The 21,453-nt window shown below is 37.5% G+C and overlaps 1 protein-coding gene and 1 pseudogene across 1 annotated transcript; both read right to left on the reverse strand.

Annotated features, from left to right (window-relative positions):
- Positions 1-4,813: 4,813 nt before the first annotated feature.
- Positions 4,814-5,577, reverse strand: LOC138836629 (olfactory receptor 5P4-like; annotated as a pseudogene).
- Positions 5,578-20,250: 14,673 nt separating this feature from the next.
- Positions 20,251-21,183, reverse strand: LOC138836281 (olfactory receptor 5P1-like). The gene has a single exon (XM_070034774.1). The coding sequence runs from the start codon at positions 21,181-21,183 to the stop codon at positions 20,251-20,253; it is 933 nt and encodes a 310-aa protein (XP_069890875.1).
- Positions 21,184-21,453: the final 270 nt, after the last annotated feature.

Below are 21,453 nucleotides of genomic sequence, written 5' to 3' on the forward strand. Positions count from 1 at the left end.
CAGGAAAAGCCTGTGCTTTCTAATCAGAAAATTGGAAGAGGAAATCACTGAAGACAAACATATCATACTTCACACAAACACAAATGAAAGAACAATACTATCCTCCTATTACCCTAGGTTTCATTGAGACCAATCCAAGGGCTCACCTTCACCCCATCCTCATTCCCTACTTGGAAAGTGTAATTCTGCCTGGGCGATGAACCTCCACGATCACCTGGCAGCCACAGATCTAATGAGATGGAATGAGATGGCCTAACTTGGTATTATTCTGCCTCCCCACCATGACTGTTGCTCTATGGCAAGCTGACCTTCCATTTTCCCTACGATTGACCTGTATGCTCAACCTTTTAGGACAAATATGTACTTCTGAATGCCAGTACATGTCAAGTCTTTTTCAAATTTTATTTATTTATTTATTTTAGTTTCAAGGTTTTTTCTTTTAAGTGGAGCATAGTAAGAGATATTAGAAACAGCATATGTCTACATGCTGTTACTTAGTGACTTTCTTATTTTTGTCACCTTTGAGATATCATTCTGCATTTTCTACCTCAAAATGAAGTCCTATTTTAGATTTTCTATGCTTCATTTCATGTTACTATAAATATTTTTCTTTTTGCAAAAAAATTAGTTTTTTATATCTCCAAACCTTTACTTCTTTCACATCATTACACTTAGGTGGAGGAAAATTAGATTGTAAATCTTGTTTATAGGTATCATTAAGAATTTTCTCAACCTATGTTTCTTTGGGTCTGGCTTACTTGGCTTAATATGACCAACTCTTTCCATTACCTTATTAATGGTGCAATATCATTCTTTCTAGATGGAGGCATACAATTCCATTGTGTACATATACCACATTTTCTTGATCCATTCATCCATGAAGGGGACCTGTGTTAATTCCATATATTGGCTATGGTAAATAATGCTGCAACAACATGATTCTACTTGCAGTTATACTGGTTTCCCTCATTTGTGGTAATTAAAATGTGCCTATAAATCTACTAGTAAACACAATGGATGGTAAAAGACAAAAAGTTACACTTGGATATGATAAACTAAGCAGGACTCTAAACCTTCACATAGTGAGACCAAAAGAGGATATTCTTAGGAGAGGATCACAAAGGCTCAATAGCTATGGGTATATGATCATATAAAATGAGGTTTATCAAAATGAACTCCAATAAGGGAAACAAGAGTTTTTAGTTATTTTGATTTTGTGTGTGTGTGTGTGTGTGTGTGTGTGTGTGTGTGTGTGTGTGTGTGTGTGTGTTTTCTACTTTGTCCCTGCTTTCAATTTCTGTACCTTTTTTCTTATTTGTGAGTTTATCTGTTGTGGGGAGGGTTGATAGCAAAGAAATGGCAGGACAAAGTGGACAAATGCAGCAGTGATGTTCACTAAACACTGTGTTGAAAATTAACTTTACAAATTGTTGGGAGGCGGGCAGGAGGGAAAAAACTGGGATTAAATGAGGGAAAAGGTAACACTGTTCGAAAAGAAATGTACTCACTACTTGATTTATATAATTGTAGCCCCTCTGTACATCACATTTACAACATACATACATACATACATACATACAGATAGACAGACAGACAGACAGACAGCAATAGTTGTCACAGTAGTTTTTTTGAGCTGGGAGTGCCTGGACCCCAGGAAACCTCTCCTTTCCCTTTCTAGTCTCACTGAAATGGCAGTAGGCTTATTCTTTTGTTTTTCTTTTTGGTCAGTTGTGGGGCCTGAACTCTGGACCTGGGTGCTGTCCCTCAGCTCTTCAGCTCAAGGCTAGCACTCTACCACTGAGCCACAGCACCACTTCTGGCTTTTTCTGCTTATGTGGTGCTGAGGAATCGAACCCAGGGCCTCATGCATGCGAGGTAAGCACTTTACCACTGAGCCACCTTCCCAGCCCGAGCAGTAGGCTTACTCTTTAAAGTCTTTCTCCATGGTTTGTGATATAATTTCTGGAGTTTTTTGTTTTGATTTTTTTGTGATGGTCTTGGGTCTTGAACTCATGGCCTATGCACTGTCACAGAGCTTTTCAGCTCAAAGCTAGCACTCTACCACCTGAGCCAGAGCTCCACTTCTAGCTCTTTGATGGTTAATTGTAGATAAAATTCTCACTGACTTTCCTGCCTGGGCAGGCTTCAAACTGTGGTCCTCAGATTTCAGCATCCTAGGCAAAGATAGGCAGCATTATAGTGGTGAGTCACCAGCACCCAGTGAATTTCTGATTTTTGGCCACTAGTCCTAATTTCTTTATTGATTGAGACCTCTGGAGCTATAGTATGAGGACATTATTGTAATGTCTAGAAAAGACACCATTCTAAGTTCCTACAAATAACTTGAAGTTGTGGAAACATGATTATATTTTCATGCAGATTAAATTGGATAGACATACAGTAAAAATCCTCTGATCAAGGTGTGAAGACCTGATTTCCTAAAGATGAGAAACCATCCAGTTCTATCTCTACCCTTGCTCCTAGATCTCTACCACCTAGACTTTTGGGAGACAAAGGGGTTTTTGTTTACTCATTTATTTCATTGTTTAAAGAATGACACAAAGTTCTAGCTTAGCTTTAAATATGCAGCCTACTAACAGTGGGAAAGTCACTTGGAATAGTATAGAATAAATGCATCAATTCTAGAAATAGAGCACTGAAGACCACATCTATATGGACAAACTATTAGACCTCTCCTACATGCAGTTTCTCATCTTTACATTGACAGGAATTTAAAGTTACCAGAACCATAGAACAGTTGCAAAAAATTAAATAAAACAGTAAAATGGATTTGGAAAGCTTTTCAGGTGTTCAAATTGTGGTCCTGCATCTGATTATCTAGGTTACTGTCTGTAATCTAGGCAATGTCTTTGCCATTTGAGTGTTTATTTTCAAATTAACAATAGTAGAATACTTCACAGCATTCATGACAGGAATAAATGAGTTAATGAATGTAGTATGTTTGCAATGAGACCTGACCTATAGTAAATTCAAATTGTTGTTTAGTAAATAAAGAGTAAATAAAGTAAATTAAGGAAAAGTACTTGGCATCTTTTTTGGGGGGAGGGGTCCAGTCATGGGGCCTAAACTCTGGGCCTGGGCGCTGTCCCTCAGCTCTTCAGCTCAAGGTTAGCTTGAGCCATAGCACCACTTCCAGCTTTTTTGTTTCTGCTTATGTGGTGCTGAGGAATCGAACCCAGGGCCTCATGCATGCAAGGTAAGTGCTCTACCACTGAGCCACCTTCCTAGCCCGAGCACTTGGCATCTTTAGGAATTCAATGATAGCCATAATTACTATAATTGAAATTACTGATCTCATTATGACTCCTTGTTGAATTAGAGAGTTTGAAAGTGTGAATTTGAATAAGATTTTTACTTAAACAGACAATTAAGCAGTATTTGGTAGGTCTAAATTGTGATGCTGATAAATGAAAATGTACAGGTCATTTTCCACTGAAAGAATAGATCCTAAGAATAATTCTGATGGCTGCCTTCCTTAGTCTTCTTAACATCAAGCTCTAGCTAAACTAAGAACTTGGGTGTCCCATGATTTCAGAGTAGAGAGTGACCACAGTGAGGTGAGAGACACAGGAAATGAGGCTTTGTGCCATCTTTCAGTGGAGGGCATTTTCAGGACTGTGGTGAGGATAGAGGTGTAAGACAGTGCAATGACAAGCACTGTGAGCACAGTGAAGGAACAGAGATGGAGGAGATAACTTCAATAATGGGAACTGAACCAAAAAGTTTCTACAAAGGGGAAAAAATGATTTACAGATTTAGTCCACAGAAGGATAATGAGTAAATGTGTAAAGATTCACACAGCTAAACACTCAGATAGGAAGCCTCTACTAAGGGGATGTAGACTCTGGTGACATGTGGATGATGTAGAACAGGGTGATCACATGACCACATAGCAACTTTGTTGGCATAACAACCAACAAGAAGCCTTGGGTCATCCCAAGCAACACCACAAAACAGATTTGAGCTCCACTAAAGTGATAAGCTTTAAAATATGGAAAGCATAAACATTGCAGTGGAATAAATTAAAAATACAATGAAGATGTACTGATGGCTAGCTATTTACAAACCTCAATAACTGGCAGAGAAGGTAATCAAAAGAAATTAGTAAGTCTGTGTATTTGAAAATTAGTTCATTTAATCTCAGTGACATGTATATAATATACAGCTTCATGATTTCTATAGTTATAACAACCCTGTATAAAAGAAAAAAATGTAAGTTGTGTGCCAGTGGCTCATACCTGTATCCTTAGCTACTCAGGAGGTTGAAATCTAAGGATCACAGTTTGAAGCCAGCATGAGTAGGAACATCTATGAGACTCTTTATCTTCAGTCTTGAGTGAAAAGGATAGTGCTAGGCCTTTTTTAGTGCCAATCCTGGGTTTGAACTCAGGAACAGTACTTACCCTGGCCCTGGGTTCTAGCCCCAGGACTGGCATCCAAAAAAAAGGCAACATTTTCCACAGGAAGTGACTTGAACTATAAGTATTTATATTTAAATAATTGTATTGACTTTCAGTGACTGATGCTTCCACAATGTTAATTTTCAACATTATTTAATGAGAAGGGAAAAATTCTCCAATCCAAGACTCCATAAATTTCAGTGCAGATGTTTGTGAAAAATAATGCATTTTATTTTGTGACTCTACAAAGTTAAACCAGACATGAATCAACGTACTACCATTGTGTATTTAAGAGAATTCCTCACTTAAAGTAAGTCTAGTGGACAGCATAAAACATCCATCACATGTATTCCCAAACCATTTATTATTTCTAGATTCACAGTATACTTGCTTCAGAATGAGGAATGTGTTCTCGCCACCAATTTCCTCATGGCCTCTTTTACCTCCTTGTTCCTCAAGCTGTAGATCAGGGGCTCAACATTGGGATCACCACTATGTAGATCACAGATACTACTTGAGTGTGGTCAGGTGAGTGACCTGACTTTGGTATCATGTAAACAAACGTGACTGTCCCATAAAACAATATGACCACAGTGAGGTGGGAGGTGCAGGTGGAGAAGGCCTTGTGCCTTCCCTCAGTAGAGTGCATCTTCAGGATGGAGTGGAGGATGTAGAGGTATGAGATGATGATGGTGAAAAGTATGATTACAATGATCTACCCGGCTGAGATGGCAGGAGAGATTTCAGCAATGTAAACATGGGTACAAGAAAGCTTTACTAGGGGTGGCAAGTCCCAGAAGAAATGGTGGAATTTATTTGATCAACAGAAAGTCAGGCTCAGTAAACAGCTGATAAATGATGAGGCATTCAGACACCCACCCAAGTAGGAAACAACCAGTAAGATGATGCAAACCCTGTGAGACATGAGCATGGAGTAGAGCAGAGGTGAGCAGATGGCCACATGCCGATCATAGGCCATGGCAGCCAGCAGGAAGCATTCGGCTGTACCAAAAACAACATCAGAGCCAAGCTGAGCTATAAAGCCAGCAACAGGGATGGTAGTTGTCTCTCTTAGGAAACTCACAATCATTATAGGTGTGACTGATGTGGAATATCCAATGTCCACAAGGGCCAAGTGGCTGAGAAAGAGGTACATGGGGGTATGAAGTTGAGGACTTCTTTGGATTAACATGATTATACTTATATTACCCAATGCAGTAGAAATATAGATTCTTAGAAAAACTACAAAGAAGATGGAACAGAATGTAGGATCCTCTGTTAAACCCAGAATAATGAACTCAGTCACCACTGTGTCATTTCAAGTCTTCATCCTTTTAGAATATACCTATCAAAATAAAAACCAGTGTATATTAGAATGCATTAATTGAACTTCTACTTGTCATATTTGGTATGTTTCCTATAATTGTTAACTTACTAAAAATGAAAATCTAGATAGTACTTTTGTCTACTGCCTATCCTTCACCATTTGTCTCCAAACACATTATATTGTCCAGCATTTGAAAATACTATTCATTTCTCCTAAGACAACCAATGACTTAGATCACAACACAGTTGGCACTCATAGTTGCAACATTTAATCTGTTCATGCTGCTGAATGCAAGCTTATGGCAATGGAGTTTTGAGAACCTGAATATCGAGTTAAGGTGATAGAACTCAGGCTAGTGTTCTGCAATATTGAATTTACCTCATTTTTCAGTTCAATGAGAGACCACACTTCCAAGTCACCTTGAAAGGAAATGTGAGTCTTTTCAGGAGGAAATTAAATGACCAATGATCAACTAACTCTTCTTATTCCACATGACAAACCTTACAGGTTACAATTGTAATATAGTGATTCCGCTCACCAGCCTGGGTTTTGGGTAAATGTAGAAAACAAGATTACAGTGCAAGTGAGATGTTGCTCTCTGATATGTTAGATTACACTGAGTTTCCAAGGTTCATTTGCTGGGCCTGCAGAATATCGCCTACCCTCATTAATGTAATTGCAGTTGAGCTGCCATGAAAACGTCACATAATGTTTCATCCTGAAATGAAGCACAAGAAATTATTTGACTTTAGGTCATTACTTGAAGAACTCAACAAAACATAAAGGACCTATTTCATGTTTTTGTGAATATAGCATAATAGAATGCTCACAAAATTGTACATGCTTATATTATGCAGCAATGTGAGAGAAAAAATACCAAGGACACATTTAATTTAACAAAAATCAAGGAGAAGGTTTAATCAGAATTCACAAGATAAATAAAATGTTGTTCATATGAAATACCATAATGTTTTTCAGTAAAATATTTGGCTATTCCCTTAGTGATTAAAAATATGAAAAGTTCTCCCCAGGTGCTGATGGCTCATGCCTATAATCCTAGCTACTGAGGACTGAGATTAGAGGATTACAGTTGGAAACCAACCCAGGCAGGAAAGTATGTGTGATACTTATTCCCAATTACCTACTGAAAATGCTGGAAGTAAAGCTGTGGCTCAAGTAGTGTAGTGCTAGCCATGAACAAAAAAGCTCAAGTCCAGGACCCAGGCCCCGAATTCGAGCCCTAGGATTTGCACCCCTAAAAAAAGAAATAAAATAAGAGTTATCAACATCTATAATCATTAAAGAAATATAAATTAAAACCACAATGAGATAAACCTCCATCCTTTCCCATTAGACTTGTCATTATAAAAATGATCAAATGTAAAAAACACTGGAAGATTGTAGAATAAATCCAACTCTGCACCTGTTGTGGGGTATAAACTAGAACAGCCATTTTGGAAAGCAGTGTAGGGTCCCTCAAAATACTAAAAATAGAATCACCCTGTGAGCCAGCTATCATACTCAGGGTATATATCCAAAGGGATTGAAACTGCTATGTAACAGCAGTATCCGAATGTCCATGTTCATTTCAAGATGGTGTCAGAACTAATCTTGCATTGACAGTAATAAAGTCTAGATTACTGTGAGGTATTAAAGTTGTAATGGGTTAAATATTTGTGAGATTGATGTGGCAGCTCATTCCTATAGTCCTAGCTACTCCTGAGGTAAAAAGAGGAGGATCATAGCTTAGGCCACTCAGGAAAATATAATCAAGAGTACTCCTCAACCATCAAGCCAAGAAGGAACAAACACCTGTGATCCCAACTACTTGGGAGACATGTAGGAAGATAGTGATAGGAATCACCCCAGGTTAAAACACAAGATCCTATCTGAAAGAATAACAGAAGAAATAAGAGGCTAGGAGCGTGGCTCAAGTGGTAGGTGCCAGTCTAAGAAGTATGAGACCATGAATTCAAATTCCAAAAAAAATTTTTCATAGACTAAGTTTTGTTCTGTTACCTGAATTTAATCAGGACTTTAGTGACTTGCTTAAGAAGCATAAGTAATGCTCTGGGACTTCTGAGAATCGTTCAGAATACATCTTGCATTTCTCTATGAGACATTCATATATTAATGACAAAGAATGAATAGTGTTACCTGCTGGTCAATCATTATGGTAAAGAGAGACTCTGTTCATCATCCCTGCCCGGCAGGGCTTACTTATGCAAGATTTAGGATGTTTGGAACAGCCTCAGACACACAAGTTTGTTAACATCCTGTTGAAAATCCAATGGGAAAAAAATCCAGTGAGACTGAGAAAATTATGCTTGCTTATATATTCGTGCATCATTATGCTGGTTGAGGTCTTCATTAAGATCTCAGGGGCTTCACTTATTCTCTTTGTTATTTTTATATAGTATTACAACTACAAAAATCTAATTGGTTTTGAAGCTTGCTTAGTAGACACAATTAGCCCTGGCCTTGCTGTGAACATCTCTGCTGCTTCTGAGAAGTAGCCAGAGCCAGATGTCTGGAACTGTTGTAGGGGGTTGTCATGTGGTTTATACTGAGCTACGCCCTAGGCTGCTACAGAAAGGGTTGTAAAAATGCTATGTGAAAATGAACCACAGTTGGAACATTTTCCACTTTTTGTGGGTTTGTGGGTTGTATGTATGTGTGTATAGTTTTGTTGTTGTTTTTGGTCAGTTGTGGGGCTTGAACTCTGGGCCTGGGCACTGTCCCTGTGCTCTTCAGCTCAAGATGAGCGCTTTACCACTTGAGCCACATTGCCACTTCCTGTGTGTATATTTAAAAAAAAATAAAGCTATAGCCTTTAGCTAGATATGGATACCAATATTAAGGCGGCTACTTCCTCTCCTAGACCAAGGTGTTTTCAATCTCAATGCTCTCTTTCCACTCAAATCAAAGGTCACCACCTTGTTTCTAATTTCCATGTGGGTTGTGTGTGTGTGTGTACACGCACGTGCATGTATTTTTATATTTGGTGGTACTGGAGATGGAACTCAGGTCTTTGTGTTTGCTAGAAAGATTCTACTACTTAGTTCACTAGGTCAGCCCTTTTTTATTCCATGTATGTAGTAATCTCCTTCATGCATTATAGTAACTCATATAGATCAAAACACTCTTATCAATGGCTTTAAATCATACCCATTCAAATACTTCATGTGCCAATGCTTCCATTCACCACACACCAAGGAGTGGGAATACTGGATTAGAAGGTTTGAGCAATGTAAACTCTGATACTGCCAAGCTATTTAAAGAAGAAAATCAGTATTTCTTTCATTTATTTATTTATTTATTTATTTATCTATTTATTTTACTTATTTATTTGTTTGCTCATTTATTTTGTGCTGTCCTGGGTCTTTAACTCAGGGTCTGGAGACTGTCCCTTAGCTGTTTTGCTCAAGGCTGATATTCTGCCACTCAAACCACAGCTCCACTTCTGACTAAGTGAAGATAAAAGTCTCATTGGCTTTCCTACCTGGGCTGGCTCTGAACCAGGATCCTCAGATCTCAGCCTCCTGAGTAGCTAGGGTTACAGGCGTGAGCCACCAGCACCCAATTTAGTAATTTTTAGGTATTTCTTTTTTTAGAGAAACACATTTTATTGTAAAGATACTGTACAGAGGGGTTACAGTTACATGAGTAAGGTAATGAGAACATTTCCTGTGAAGCATTGTTACCCCCTCCGTTGTTTTTCCCTACCATCCCTTCCCTCATCCCCACTCTAACCACTCCCTCACCCCCTCCACTGAAGTTATCATTTTCAACACAGTGTCTTGTACATCTCATTGTTACAATGGGTCATCCCATATCCTTGTTTCAGCATTTTGTTATTTCCCTTCCACTCCCCAAATTAGAAAAATGTATATACAAGATTCAGGGAACCAAAATCAAATACAGTGACAACAGGGGTTATACAATGGGAGAAGAACATAGAAAAGAAACAAAAAATTCTCGTAGTATATTAAAAATGACAGTGACAAAAATAAAACCTCTTGTGTCCTTATCTTGGGGTTCATTTTGCTTAGCATCATCTTATATGTCATATGGACATAGCTTTTGACTTTTTCTGCTGTCTGTTAAGATTATCCTAGATGTATACTAGTTATTGCGGGACCTGTGTTACTTTGGGTCTGGCTTACTTCACTTAATATAATTATTCCAACTCTTTCCATTCCCTAACAAATGAGACAGTGTCATTCTTTCTGATGGAGGCATAGAATTCCATTTTGTGTGTGTGTGTGTGTGTATCACATTTTCTTGATCCATTCATCTACTGAGGGCCATCTGGGTTGGTTCCATATCTTAGCTATGGTAAATAATGCTGCAATAAACATTGTTTGTGATCATTTGGGTAAATGCCCAAAAGTGAGATTGCTGGGTCATAGGGGAGCTCTATGTGGAGTCTTTTGAGGAACCTCCATACTGCTTTTTAAAGTGGTTGAACAAGTTTATACTCCCACCAACAATGCAGTAAAGTTCCCTTCTGTCCACATCCGCTCCAGCTTCTGTTGTTATTAGAGTTCTTGATTATAGCCATTATAACTGGGGTAAGTGGAATATCAATGTTGTTTTGATTTACATTTCATTTATGGCCAGAGAAGTTGAGCATTTCTTTTTTTATTTATTTTTTATTGTGAGAATACCGTACAGAGGAGTTACAATTACATGGGCAAGATAACGAGTACATTTCTTATCAAGCATTGTTGCTTCCTCTGTTTCCCCTTCCCATCCTTCCCATACTCTGCCCCCCCTCACCCAACCCTCCCCCTCCCACCAAAGTTGTAAACTTCGTCTTTCAACATAACAACTTGTACATCTCATTGTTGCAATGGGTCCACCTGTATCCCTAGTTAAATGATTTGTTTTTGCCCTTACCCTCCACAAATTATACCAACATCAAATACAGTGAAAGCATGGGTTATACCGTGGGGGAGGGACATACAAAGCAACATAGAAATCATCTTATAAATATGTTGGAAACAATTGCATGAAAGGGGAAAAAAACATTTGAATACTTATCTTGTAGCTCATTCCCCTAACATCAACTTATCTGACCTTTTCTACTTGACTCAGACATATACTAGTTATTGGAAATAAGGGAAAACATGGGACCTAGGTTTCTTTGGGCCTGGCTTACTTCACTTAATATAATTTTTTCCAAGTCTTTCCATTTCCTAACAAATGGGGCAATGTCATTCTTTCTGATGGAGGCATAGAATTACATTGCGTATTTATACCAATAAATAAGTGGGCTAAAGACTTAAAGAGAAATTTCTCTGAAGAGGAAAGAAGGATGGCCAATAGACACATGAGGAAATGCTCAACCTCTCTAGCCATAAAAGAAATGCAAATCAAAACAACATTGAGATATCACCTCACCCCAGTTAGAATGGTTATAATCAAGAACTCTAATAACAATAGATGCTGGAGGGGATGTGGACAGAAGGGAACCTTACTTCATTGTTGGTGAGAGTGTAAACTTGTTCAATCACTTTGGAAAGTAGTATGGAGGTTCCTCAAAAGACTCCACATAGAGCTCCCCTATGACCCAGCAATCCCGCTTTTGGGCATTTACCCAAATGATCACAAACAAGACCATACTAAAGCTACCAGCACAACTATGTCTATTGCAGCATTATTTACCATAGCTAAGATCTGGAACCAACCCAGATGCCCCTCAGTATATGAATGGATCAAGAAAATGTGGTATATATACACTTTGTATTTTTTAAAAACAATTTTTTCAACATACTTTCCATCAGCAATAGTGAAAAGGACATATTTCCTTACTTAATTACTGAATGACACTATCAGACAAGTTTATTTTTACTTTCTTATCATTTTTTATATTAGATGGATTCTGCTTCCCTTGTAATTCTGTTCTTCTAATAACATAGAATTTATATGTTATGCCTATTTGTCCAGGAGTTATAACTCTTCAAGATCTAATACATTGTTCATATTTTCTACCAATGCCTAGAATTAATTTGTTCTTAATCCCTGATTTTGAATTTGACAAGAATCACAGCTTCCATTACCTATTATTTTATTTATCCCCAAATCGCTTTGTTAAAGCATTAGGAACTTTAATTATGAATTATTATTTTAATCAACAAATTACCTACATTAATAAATTACTATATTTTTTATTTACTTCTGGTTTTTGTGGTTGTTTTCTGCTTCATGTGTCTCCTGAGATTTTTGTTTTGTAAGTAGTAAACTGAGACCTTCCAAGATATAAAAATGTCCCTATTTTCCCTTCTGCCTGAATCACACATTATTTGGTCCTAGGATTCCATGTGTACTATTATTCTCCCTGTCATGGTTGAGAAAAGTTGCCTCTTTATCTTCCTGTATCTAAGGTTAGCAGATTTACAGATTTGTATCTGGTGTCAGTGTTCTGATCCCCTGTATATAATTGTTATTATTTATGGGCTGTCTTCTTTAGGATAGTCTCTACAGTCCTTGTTTTGAAGCTTTATTACATCATTTGGGAGTATACTGTTTTCTTGTCATTCTCCCTACTTGATTGATAGTCACTGTTTTTTCAAGAGAACCCTCTTTTCTATTGGGCACTGAAATGTTTTTCTTCAGCTACTTCATTAAGTATTGCTTCTCCATATCTACTCCACTGTTTTTACTGTCGGGATTCTACGTAGATAGTTGTTGGATTTTTCAATCTGTCTTCTTTGTCTCTTAAACATCTTCATTTCTATCTTCTCTTGGACCTTTTACACTGAGTCACATTTCTAAGCTTTATTTCAGCTTTGTTTCATAGTTCACTAACAGGAACTCTCTGTGTCCATTTAGATAACCCAAAATATGTGTTTCCTTTTTTCTATTTTGTTAATAAAGTTTTTATGTTAGAGTACTCAAAGTTGACTTTTATACATACAATATTTTCTCATATGCCTAAGTATATCTCAAACTACATTTACACTAAAGTTTTTATTCTAATTTTATAAACTGTTTTCTTGGATGTCAAATCTTTTTTAATTTAATTTTATTGTCAATGTGATATACAGAGGGGTTACAGTTACATATGTATGGTAGTGAGTACATTTCTTATCAAACATGTTATCCCAAGTCTCATTTTTCTTCCCCTTTCCCTCCCCCCAAGTTGTACAGTTTATTTCCAACATATTGTCTTGTGAATATCGCTGTTGCATTGGTTTGCCCTTTGTCCTTTGTCTCCCCATTTTGTTATTCCCCTTCCCTTCCCTAATTCAGATAAATGTATATACAATACACAGGGTATCAAAATAAAATACAGTGACAACAGGGGATAAAACATAGGTGGGGGGAACAAAAGAAAAAAGAAATCACATAGTACATTAAAAACAGTAACAACAAGGAATACCTCTTGTTTACATATCTGGAGTTCATTTTGCTTAACATCATCTTATATGGTCATATGTACACAGTTATTGACAGTAACTGTTGGCATCTCTCTTGTTAGCATGTCCTCCATCTCAGGTCTTCAGCCCCTCCAATTTCACTTCCTGGAGCAGCTTGTATCTCTAGGCCCCAGCTGCATCTGCAGAATGCCTGCAGGCCACTCAAGCCTAAACTTCACTCTGCCCTTCACAAAGATTCTCCTGGAGCTCTGGAATAGGTCTGCATTCCCACTCTCCACCCAGACCTACTTGCACAAGCAGAGTACCTCCAGCCTCAGCACAGATGTTATTAGGATGCCCTTGAATAGGGACAGGCTCCATATTGTTCTCTGTCCCGTGGGGGAGATGGCCTTGTCAATCTCTCTGGTAAACCTCCTCCTCCTGTACATGACTATATCCACATGATCTTCTGGAATGGGTGCTTTCATCTCTCCCACAGTATTGTTTCCACGTATATCTGATTATTAATCATTCTTTCGGGGAATGTGAGAAATATTTACCAAAGTCACCCCCAGTGTCCCTGAGGAAGGACAGGAGGCATGAGCATCTGGGCCTGTTCTGTCCATTCCACATTCATCCTGGATGTTGCCTGTACTGGGAAAGCAAACTTGCCTATTGAGCTTACATATTCACTTATCTTTCTCCCAGGAGAAATCACTAAGGCATTGTATTTAGGACTGGAGAAGATTAAAATGTCTGATTTACACTGGGATGCCTCAAACAATGGTCCTGTTAATGGTCATAGAGATTACTCCTGCTCACTTTTACTGCTGCCTCCAAGGTTCAGTAAAACAATTACTTTCTCCTAACACATGTGTCGAACTGTAGCTCTTTCCTTTAATTGCATTATATCTTTCTGGGAATACTCATTATTTAGTGATATTAGAAAGAAGATCCTTCCCCTATCTGTTTTCCAGCATTGCTGTGAGTTCATTATTTAATATGTTTTTCTTAACAAGGGCCTGGAGCAAGAGAGGAAGACTATAGACTTCAGCATGCCAATTTAATTCAGCCCCTAGGGAAAGTCACAAAATCCTTCTTTATAACACTTTAGTATTTGTTGCAACAAGAGACAATATTTGAATCTAAAAGCAAATGAAAGAGACTGAAAATTGAGTCATGAAATGATTAATAGTAATCAGGTAATCTTTAGAGGAAAATTTATTTTAAACCACTGAAATAATAAAATAGATCTTAAAAAGAGCAAAGATGATTTGGGACTTAGACTAACAAGGAAAATGAAAAAGAAAGAGCACTTTCTCCTCTCACCTTATGAGATTTGGCATAGACATTGAGGAAGAATTAAGACTGAGTTGTGCCCTAGATTTCAGGAGTATTAGGGAAAATAAGAGTGAAAATAATGTTTCTAAAATGGTAGAAGACAGAGAAGACAGAATACACAGATTGTTGGGAAAGAGTGGGCTGAAGAAAGACCGAGAGAAGGAATGAGGTTATCTTAGAAGGATTTGACTGAGTCTGTACTAGCAGAGCCAAAATATTCCACAGTCAGAGCTGATGGAGTTGAGAGAAAGAAAGTTGAACAAGGTGTGTGTGTGTGTGTGTTTTTTTTATTGTGAAAATACTGTACAGAGGGGTTACAATTACATGGGCAAGATGAGTACATTTCTTATCAAGCATTGTAGCCTCCTCCTTTGTTTCCCCTTCCCATCCTTTCCCATCCTTCCCTCCACCCAATCCTCCCCGCTCCCCCCCCCCCCACCAAAGTTGTAAAGTTCGTTTTCGACATAACGACTTGTACATCTCATTGTTGCAATGGGTCCACCTGGATCCCTGGTTAAACAATTTGTTTTTCCCCTTCCCCTCCACAAATTATACTGACATCCAATACAGTGAAAGCAGGGGTTATACCGTGTGGGAGGGACATACAAAGCAACAAAGAAATAATCTTATAAATGTGTTAGAAACAATCGCATGAAAGAAAAAAAAACATTTGAATACATATCTTAGGGTTCATTTCCCTAACATCAACTTATCTGACCTTTATGTCCCTCAGTAGATGAATGGATCAAAAAAATGTGGCATATATACACAAGGTGTGTTTTTAAGGATAGAACTAGTCCCAAAATTCTGTCACTAGAGTTACAGAGAAGAATCAATCATAACTCCAAAGTTCTCAACAAACTAGATAGAGCTACTAGCCTCAAAAGAAAAACAGGAAGAGATGTTGGTAGTGACTCAGGGAAGTAATTCACATTTCAGTAGGAAAACATGGAGAGACCCCTTGGGGTGTCCTTAACAGCCTTTAGATTGTACTAGGAAAAGAACAAAGGCAAGAGTTACACATGGTGCTGAGCTAAAGGAGGTTGCCACTGATGAGTTTGAGAGGCAAATCTCTATTTGTTTGACAGAATGTTTATCTGAAGAGAAAAAATAAAGGAATGAGACAATCAGAAAAGGACACATCAGAGAGAGACAATACTGTGGTCAGGTAAAGTTAACTGGATCCTTCTTCAACTCTAGATGAATACTTTCTATGTTCTGCTTCAGCCTCTGTAAGAACACTTCAAGGTACTAGCTTTTGTGAAGTAGAAGAGAGATAACAGAAAACATGAGTAGCAAAATTAAAAGAATAATTTAGAACCAAACCATTTCCTTACATACAAAATAAGAAAGAAGTTTGTGTTCTTTCCATAGGAAACTAGTTGAGAGAAATTGTACAAATATACCTTTGTTTTGTGTCAATTTGGAAGCAAGTGACTGAAGCAAATCCCCCTGCCCCCTCCCCAGTCAAATTATACTTGGAAAATTACAGAAAGAAAAAGTGTTTTAGAATATTCTGATGGGCTTCTTGCAAACAAGTAGGGAAGTATACCCTTGAAAACCAGGTTAACATTGATATTCATTTTTTATTTTTACAGAAATGCTAATATATACAAGGGAGGAAGTAGTGTTTATTAATGGAAACCTCAGATACAAACCACTCGGCTAGCCAGAATCACTGGGGGAAGTCATTGGTTGATATAGGTATAATGGGATTTGTCATGCTACTTGATTAAGAGTTTGCTGCTGTGGTTGACTCTACATCTTACAAAAGAATCTACAAGAAATCACTTTCAGAAGCTAGGCGCCGGTGACTCACACCTGTCATCCTAGCTACTCAGGAGGCTGAGATATGAGGAGCATGATTCAAAGCCAGCCCAGGCAGGAAAATCCGTTAGATGCTCCTATAAACTACCAGAAAACTAGAAACGGCTTTGTGGCTCAAGTGGTAGAGCCCTACCCTTGAGTTGAGGAGCTGGAGGACAGTGCCCAGACCCAGAGTTCATGACAAGAAAGAAAGGAAGAAAGAAAGGAAGAAAGAAAGAAAGGAAGGAAGAAAGAAAGAAAGAAAGAAAGAAAGAAAGAAAGAAAGAAAGAAAGAAAGAAAGAAAGAAAGAAAGAAAGAAAGAAAGAAGAAAGGAAGGAAGGAAGGAAGGAAGGAAGGAAGGAAGGAAGGAAGGAAGGAAGGAAGGAAGGGAAAGAAAGAAAGAAAGAAAGAAAGAAAGAAAGAAAGAAAGAAAGAAAGAAAGAAGGAAAGAAAGAAAGAAAGAAAGAAAGAAAGAAAGAAAGAAAGAAAGAAAGAAAGAAAGAAAGAAAGAAAGAGAAAGAAATCACATTCAGAAACAGCATCTGGACTTAGTTAAATGACTGATGTCTTAGTTAAAGAATAAACTTGTTTATAATTGGTTCATGGCTTATCTCCCACTTTTTTCTATTGTCTTCTTTTGGAATCTAAAAATTTCAGGAGAAAACATTGAGTTGCGAAATGCCTTTTTTTTTTTTTACAGAAGTAAAATGTTTGATTTCCTTAAAATGACTAACATTAATAATGAATAAAATATAAGGGGGGAATCAAAAAGAGGTTTTGTGAAAGTTATCTCCTAGTTTTCCTAAATTTCAGTGAGAAATTAATCAGTTCATTACACATCTCAAGAAATAGAAAAGAGAAAGCAAAGGGAGGCAGGTAAACTATACTAGGCTCTCAAATATTCTTCTCTATTGATCTTACTTCTCTGAACCTCAATATAACAATTTCCATCCTTTATCCACTTTCTAATGGAATCTAAGCTTCCCTATTGCCAGTGCTCTTTGGATATACTAGGCACTGATCGAGATCTTGTCCATATATTCATATCTATATAGACATCATGTAAATATATTTATGTGCATTGTAAATTTCAAATCTATTGATATTCCTTGGATGTGTTCTTGCCAGATGCTAGTAAGCATCAAAGACACTAAAATGAGAAAGACATGATGCCTATCCTCAGAGAGTTGAGGGACATGACACATGCCTTAATTCAAAGCTTTTCAGAAGAATGAGACATGAAGGTTCCTCTTAAGACCAAGGCTTGGGCAACTTAGTGAAGCCCCATCTCAAAAGAAAGAAAGAAAAGGAAAAAAAACAATCAAGGAAGGAAGGAAGGAAGGAAAAATTTGGAGAATTTCTCTATCATTCACTTTTTCATGAAATATGTAAGATATAAAATTCATTAGAGACGTAATTTTCTTTTTCACTAGTGCCTATTAGTTATGAAGAATAATGGAGCTCATCTCATTAGCCCTAAATTAAACCTACTGTAATCATGACATTTTAATATGTATAAACAACATACATTGGTCGCAACTACCCCCCTTTATTCTCCCACTTCTTTCCCCTTCCATCATTTCATTCTTAGTGCTTTATAAATGTTAGTCTTCATACATCTTGCTCTTTGTGGAATATAGTCATATTACAAGAATATGTTTTAGTGATTTGTTCTCCAAAAAGTATTGCTGTACATTCTTGGCTGGGGAAAGTAACTCTCCTTTGGGCTTACTACAAGTCTAGACACCTAATTATTTTTATAAAAATGTGAGCACAAGTTTAATCAAATAATAAATGTGTGAGGTCAAAATGTACGTTTTTGTAATCCTGAATGCTTGGAACTTCAGCAAATGCTCAGTGAACCATTATGTTAAAACAGCTACATGGTTTTGAGTGTCAGAATATATCACATCCGGACGGGAAGGGGAAACAAAGGAGGAGGCTACAATGCTTGATAAGAAATGTACTCATTATCTTGCCCCTGTAATTGTAACCCCTCTGTACAGTATTTTCACAATTAAAAAAAGAATATAGCACATCCTTCCCACATGTTATGTTTAGCTTTAAAGTTTCTTTATTGTAAATAAAGCACAGATAGGAGACATTTTAAAAGGAAAAGAAACTGCTTACAATACGTTTGCTACATAATTTTCTGTGTTTAATTTATCTTTGCCACCTTTAGTTCTTTGTTTTTTATTTTCCACTGGAAAAAATCATTATACTTCACAGATTTACTTGAAAATGATATATTGTAACCAGATTTGTGAAATTATATCTCCTCTGTACAACACCTTAATAATAACAATAAAATTTATATAACTTGTGGATGGGGAAAAGAGGGAAAAAGTGGGAGAAAGTGAAGGAAGGAATGACATTGTTTAAAAAGAAATTTACACATAGCCAGGCATCGAAGGCTCATGCCTGTACTCTTAGCTCTTCAGGAGGCTGAAATCTGAGGATTGTGGTTCAAAGATAGCCCAGGCAGAAAAGTCTGTGAGACTCTTATCTCCAATAAGCCACCAGAAAAAACAGAAATTGTGCTGTGGCTAAGTGGTAGAACTAGCATTGAGCTGAAGAGCTGAGGGACAGCTCCCAGTCGCAGAGTTTAAGACCCACAACTGACAAAACAAATAAGCAATGTACTCATTATCTGACTTATGTAAATGCAACCACCTTTATAATAGTAATACAAAAGTTTTAACTTTCAAATAAATAAATTAATATAATACAAATATTTTCCATTTTGTTAAGACATTTTGAATACCTTCAAGCCTTCATATCTTTCAATCCATTACTGGAAGAAGGAAAATTAGATTCTAAAGCTTCCATTCAGATGCCATTCTAAATCATGCAATCAGTTGTCTCAATATTTGCTTTAGAGTTTCTATGTTTCAAGAAATCACTTCTTACCATTTCAAGTTTTATTTCTACAATAAAAATGTGTAGTGCCATGTGATGGTATTTATAAGGCTTTTTTTTACAAGTTCTAATTTCCTTAGATCTGGATCGATGAAACTAGAGGTGTAAAGAAAAAAATTCAATGCTCAGATTTTAAAGCCCTTATAAATCTGTATAAACAATGAAGTTTACAATAGCTCAATGATATAGTTCTAATATATATGTAAGCATGGCTAGAATTCCAGCCAAATCCTATGATTCTGATGTCAAGACCATATTTCTAAATGTTGGGAATCAATCCAGTGTTCTTAGCCTTACCTTTGCTCCAGTCTGCACAAGTGAGATCATTATAGCATAAGGCTGTCCAATGATTGATGGAAAGGGCTAACCAAGTTCGAACACCACCAAGAAAATCCTCTACAGTGTCCTCATGCTAACATTACTAGGCTAATGGTGATATTATAGTGTAGGTTAAGTGTGCAAAGCATAGAAACAGAGAATTGAGTCTATATTTCTCTGAACAAATGATTTTGGCTAAGACCCAGGTTTTTCATCTGTAAATTGAATGGATTTCATAATCCCAACATCATAGTAGATTTATTATGAAAATTAAATATAGCATCATAGAAGTTTTAGAGCTAGAATCTTTTATTTCAAGTGTTAATCTCATATCCAATGGTCTTCAGGAAGGAATATTCACTAATTTGATCTTCCAGGAATATTTCTTGGTTAAAAATAATAATGGTACACAAAATGAGACTTGAAAGGATAAAAAGTGATTGATATGAGCAATAGAAGCACATGATACATGTGGAATGTAGGCTGGTATAACAGCAAGAGCAAATTATTGCTTGCTAAATAAATAAAAAGTCCTTACATCTGCAAAAGTTTACTATAATGGTATTGATTTCAAGATGTCTTTCAATTGATATAGAAATACATAAAGGTAAGGGAACATAGCAATATGATGTTTACCTCAAACACTCCACTAAATTGCGTGTAGTAGACACGAAATGTGATAGAGGTAAATAACACACTCACATACCTCCCCCTCCCCACACACATACACCACTTAAATTCAAACTGTAGATGCTAAGAATACATTCTGACAGTCATCTTCCTCAGGGCCTCCTTCACATCTCTGTTCCTCAGGCTGTAGATCAGGGGATTCAACATGGGGATCACAACTGTGTAGAACAGAGACACTATCCTGTTCTGCTTAGTGGAGTAGTTGGACTTGGGCATCACATAAATGAATGTGATGGTTCCGTAGAACAGAGTGACTGCAGTGAGGTGGGAGGTGCAGGTGGAGAAGGCCTTGTGTCGGCCTTCTGTGGAGCGCATCTTCAGGATGGTGGTGAGGATGGAGATGTAAGACACAGCGATGACAAACACTGTGAGCACAATGATGGAGCCAGAAGAGACAGATGGGATCATTTCAACAATGGAGATATCTGAGCAGGAAAGTTTCAATAGAGGAGAAAAATCACAGAAAAAGTGATCGATCTGATTGGGTCCACAGAAGAACAGACTTAGTAAACAACTACCAAATGTACCAGAATTCACACAACCACCCAGATAGGACACTGCCACCAAGAGAATGCAAACTCTAGGGGACATGTGGGTTGAGTAGAGCAGGGGTGAACAAATAGCCACATAGCGATCATAGGCCATGGCTGCCAGCAGAAAGCAGTCAGTTGTCCCAAACAACACAACAGAACAGAATTGAGCCTCACAGCCAGCCACAGGGAGGGCTGTTCCATGTCCAAAGAAACCCACAAGCATTATAGGTGTGACTGCTGTGGAAGATCCAATGTCCACAAAAGCCAGATGGCTAAGGAACAGGTACATGGGGGTGTGGAGCTGGGAACAGCTTCTTATTAAAGTGATTATGCTGATATTGCCTACTAAAGTGATGATATAAACCCCTAGAAATATCACAAAGAAGATGACACAAAGTGTAGGATCTTCTGTTAAGCCCAGAATGATGAACTCTGTCACAACGGTGTGGTTTCCAACTTCCATCTCAGGTCTAAAGTTATTCCTGTTGAAAAAAATGAGTACTTCACTTGTTTAATATTTTCATTCTCCATGTCTCTCATATTTTTTTCTTTCATAGACTCATTCCTGGCTCCTCTTCCTATGTTCTCCTCTTCCCCTGTTCTACAGGACTAGAGTTTTATCCATTCCTTTTTGCATAAAAGGACAGTGAGTGGTTCTTACTCTCTGCCTTCTCAATTATCGTATTTTTATTACTGCATAAAACTGTCTCAAATCTTGACTCCTAGACTGATC

The sequence above is a fragment of the Dipodomys merriami genome, unplaced genomic scaffold (genome assembly GCF_024711535.1).
Source record: "Dipodomys merriami isolate MVZ:Mamm:240054 unplaced genomic scaffold, mDipMer1.0.p SCAF_25, whole genome shotgun sequence".
In the NCBI taxonomy this organism is placed as follows: Eukaryota; Metazoa; Chordata; class Mammalia; order Rodentia; family Heteromyidae; genus Dipodomys; species Dipodomys merriami.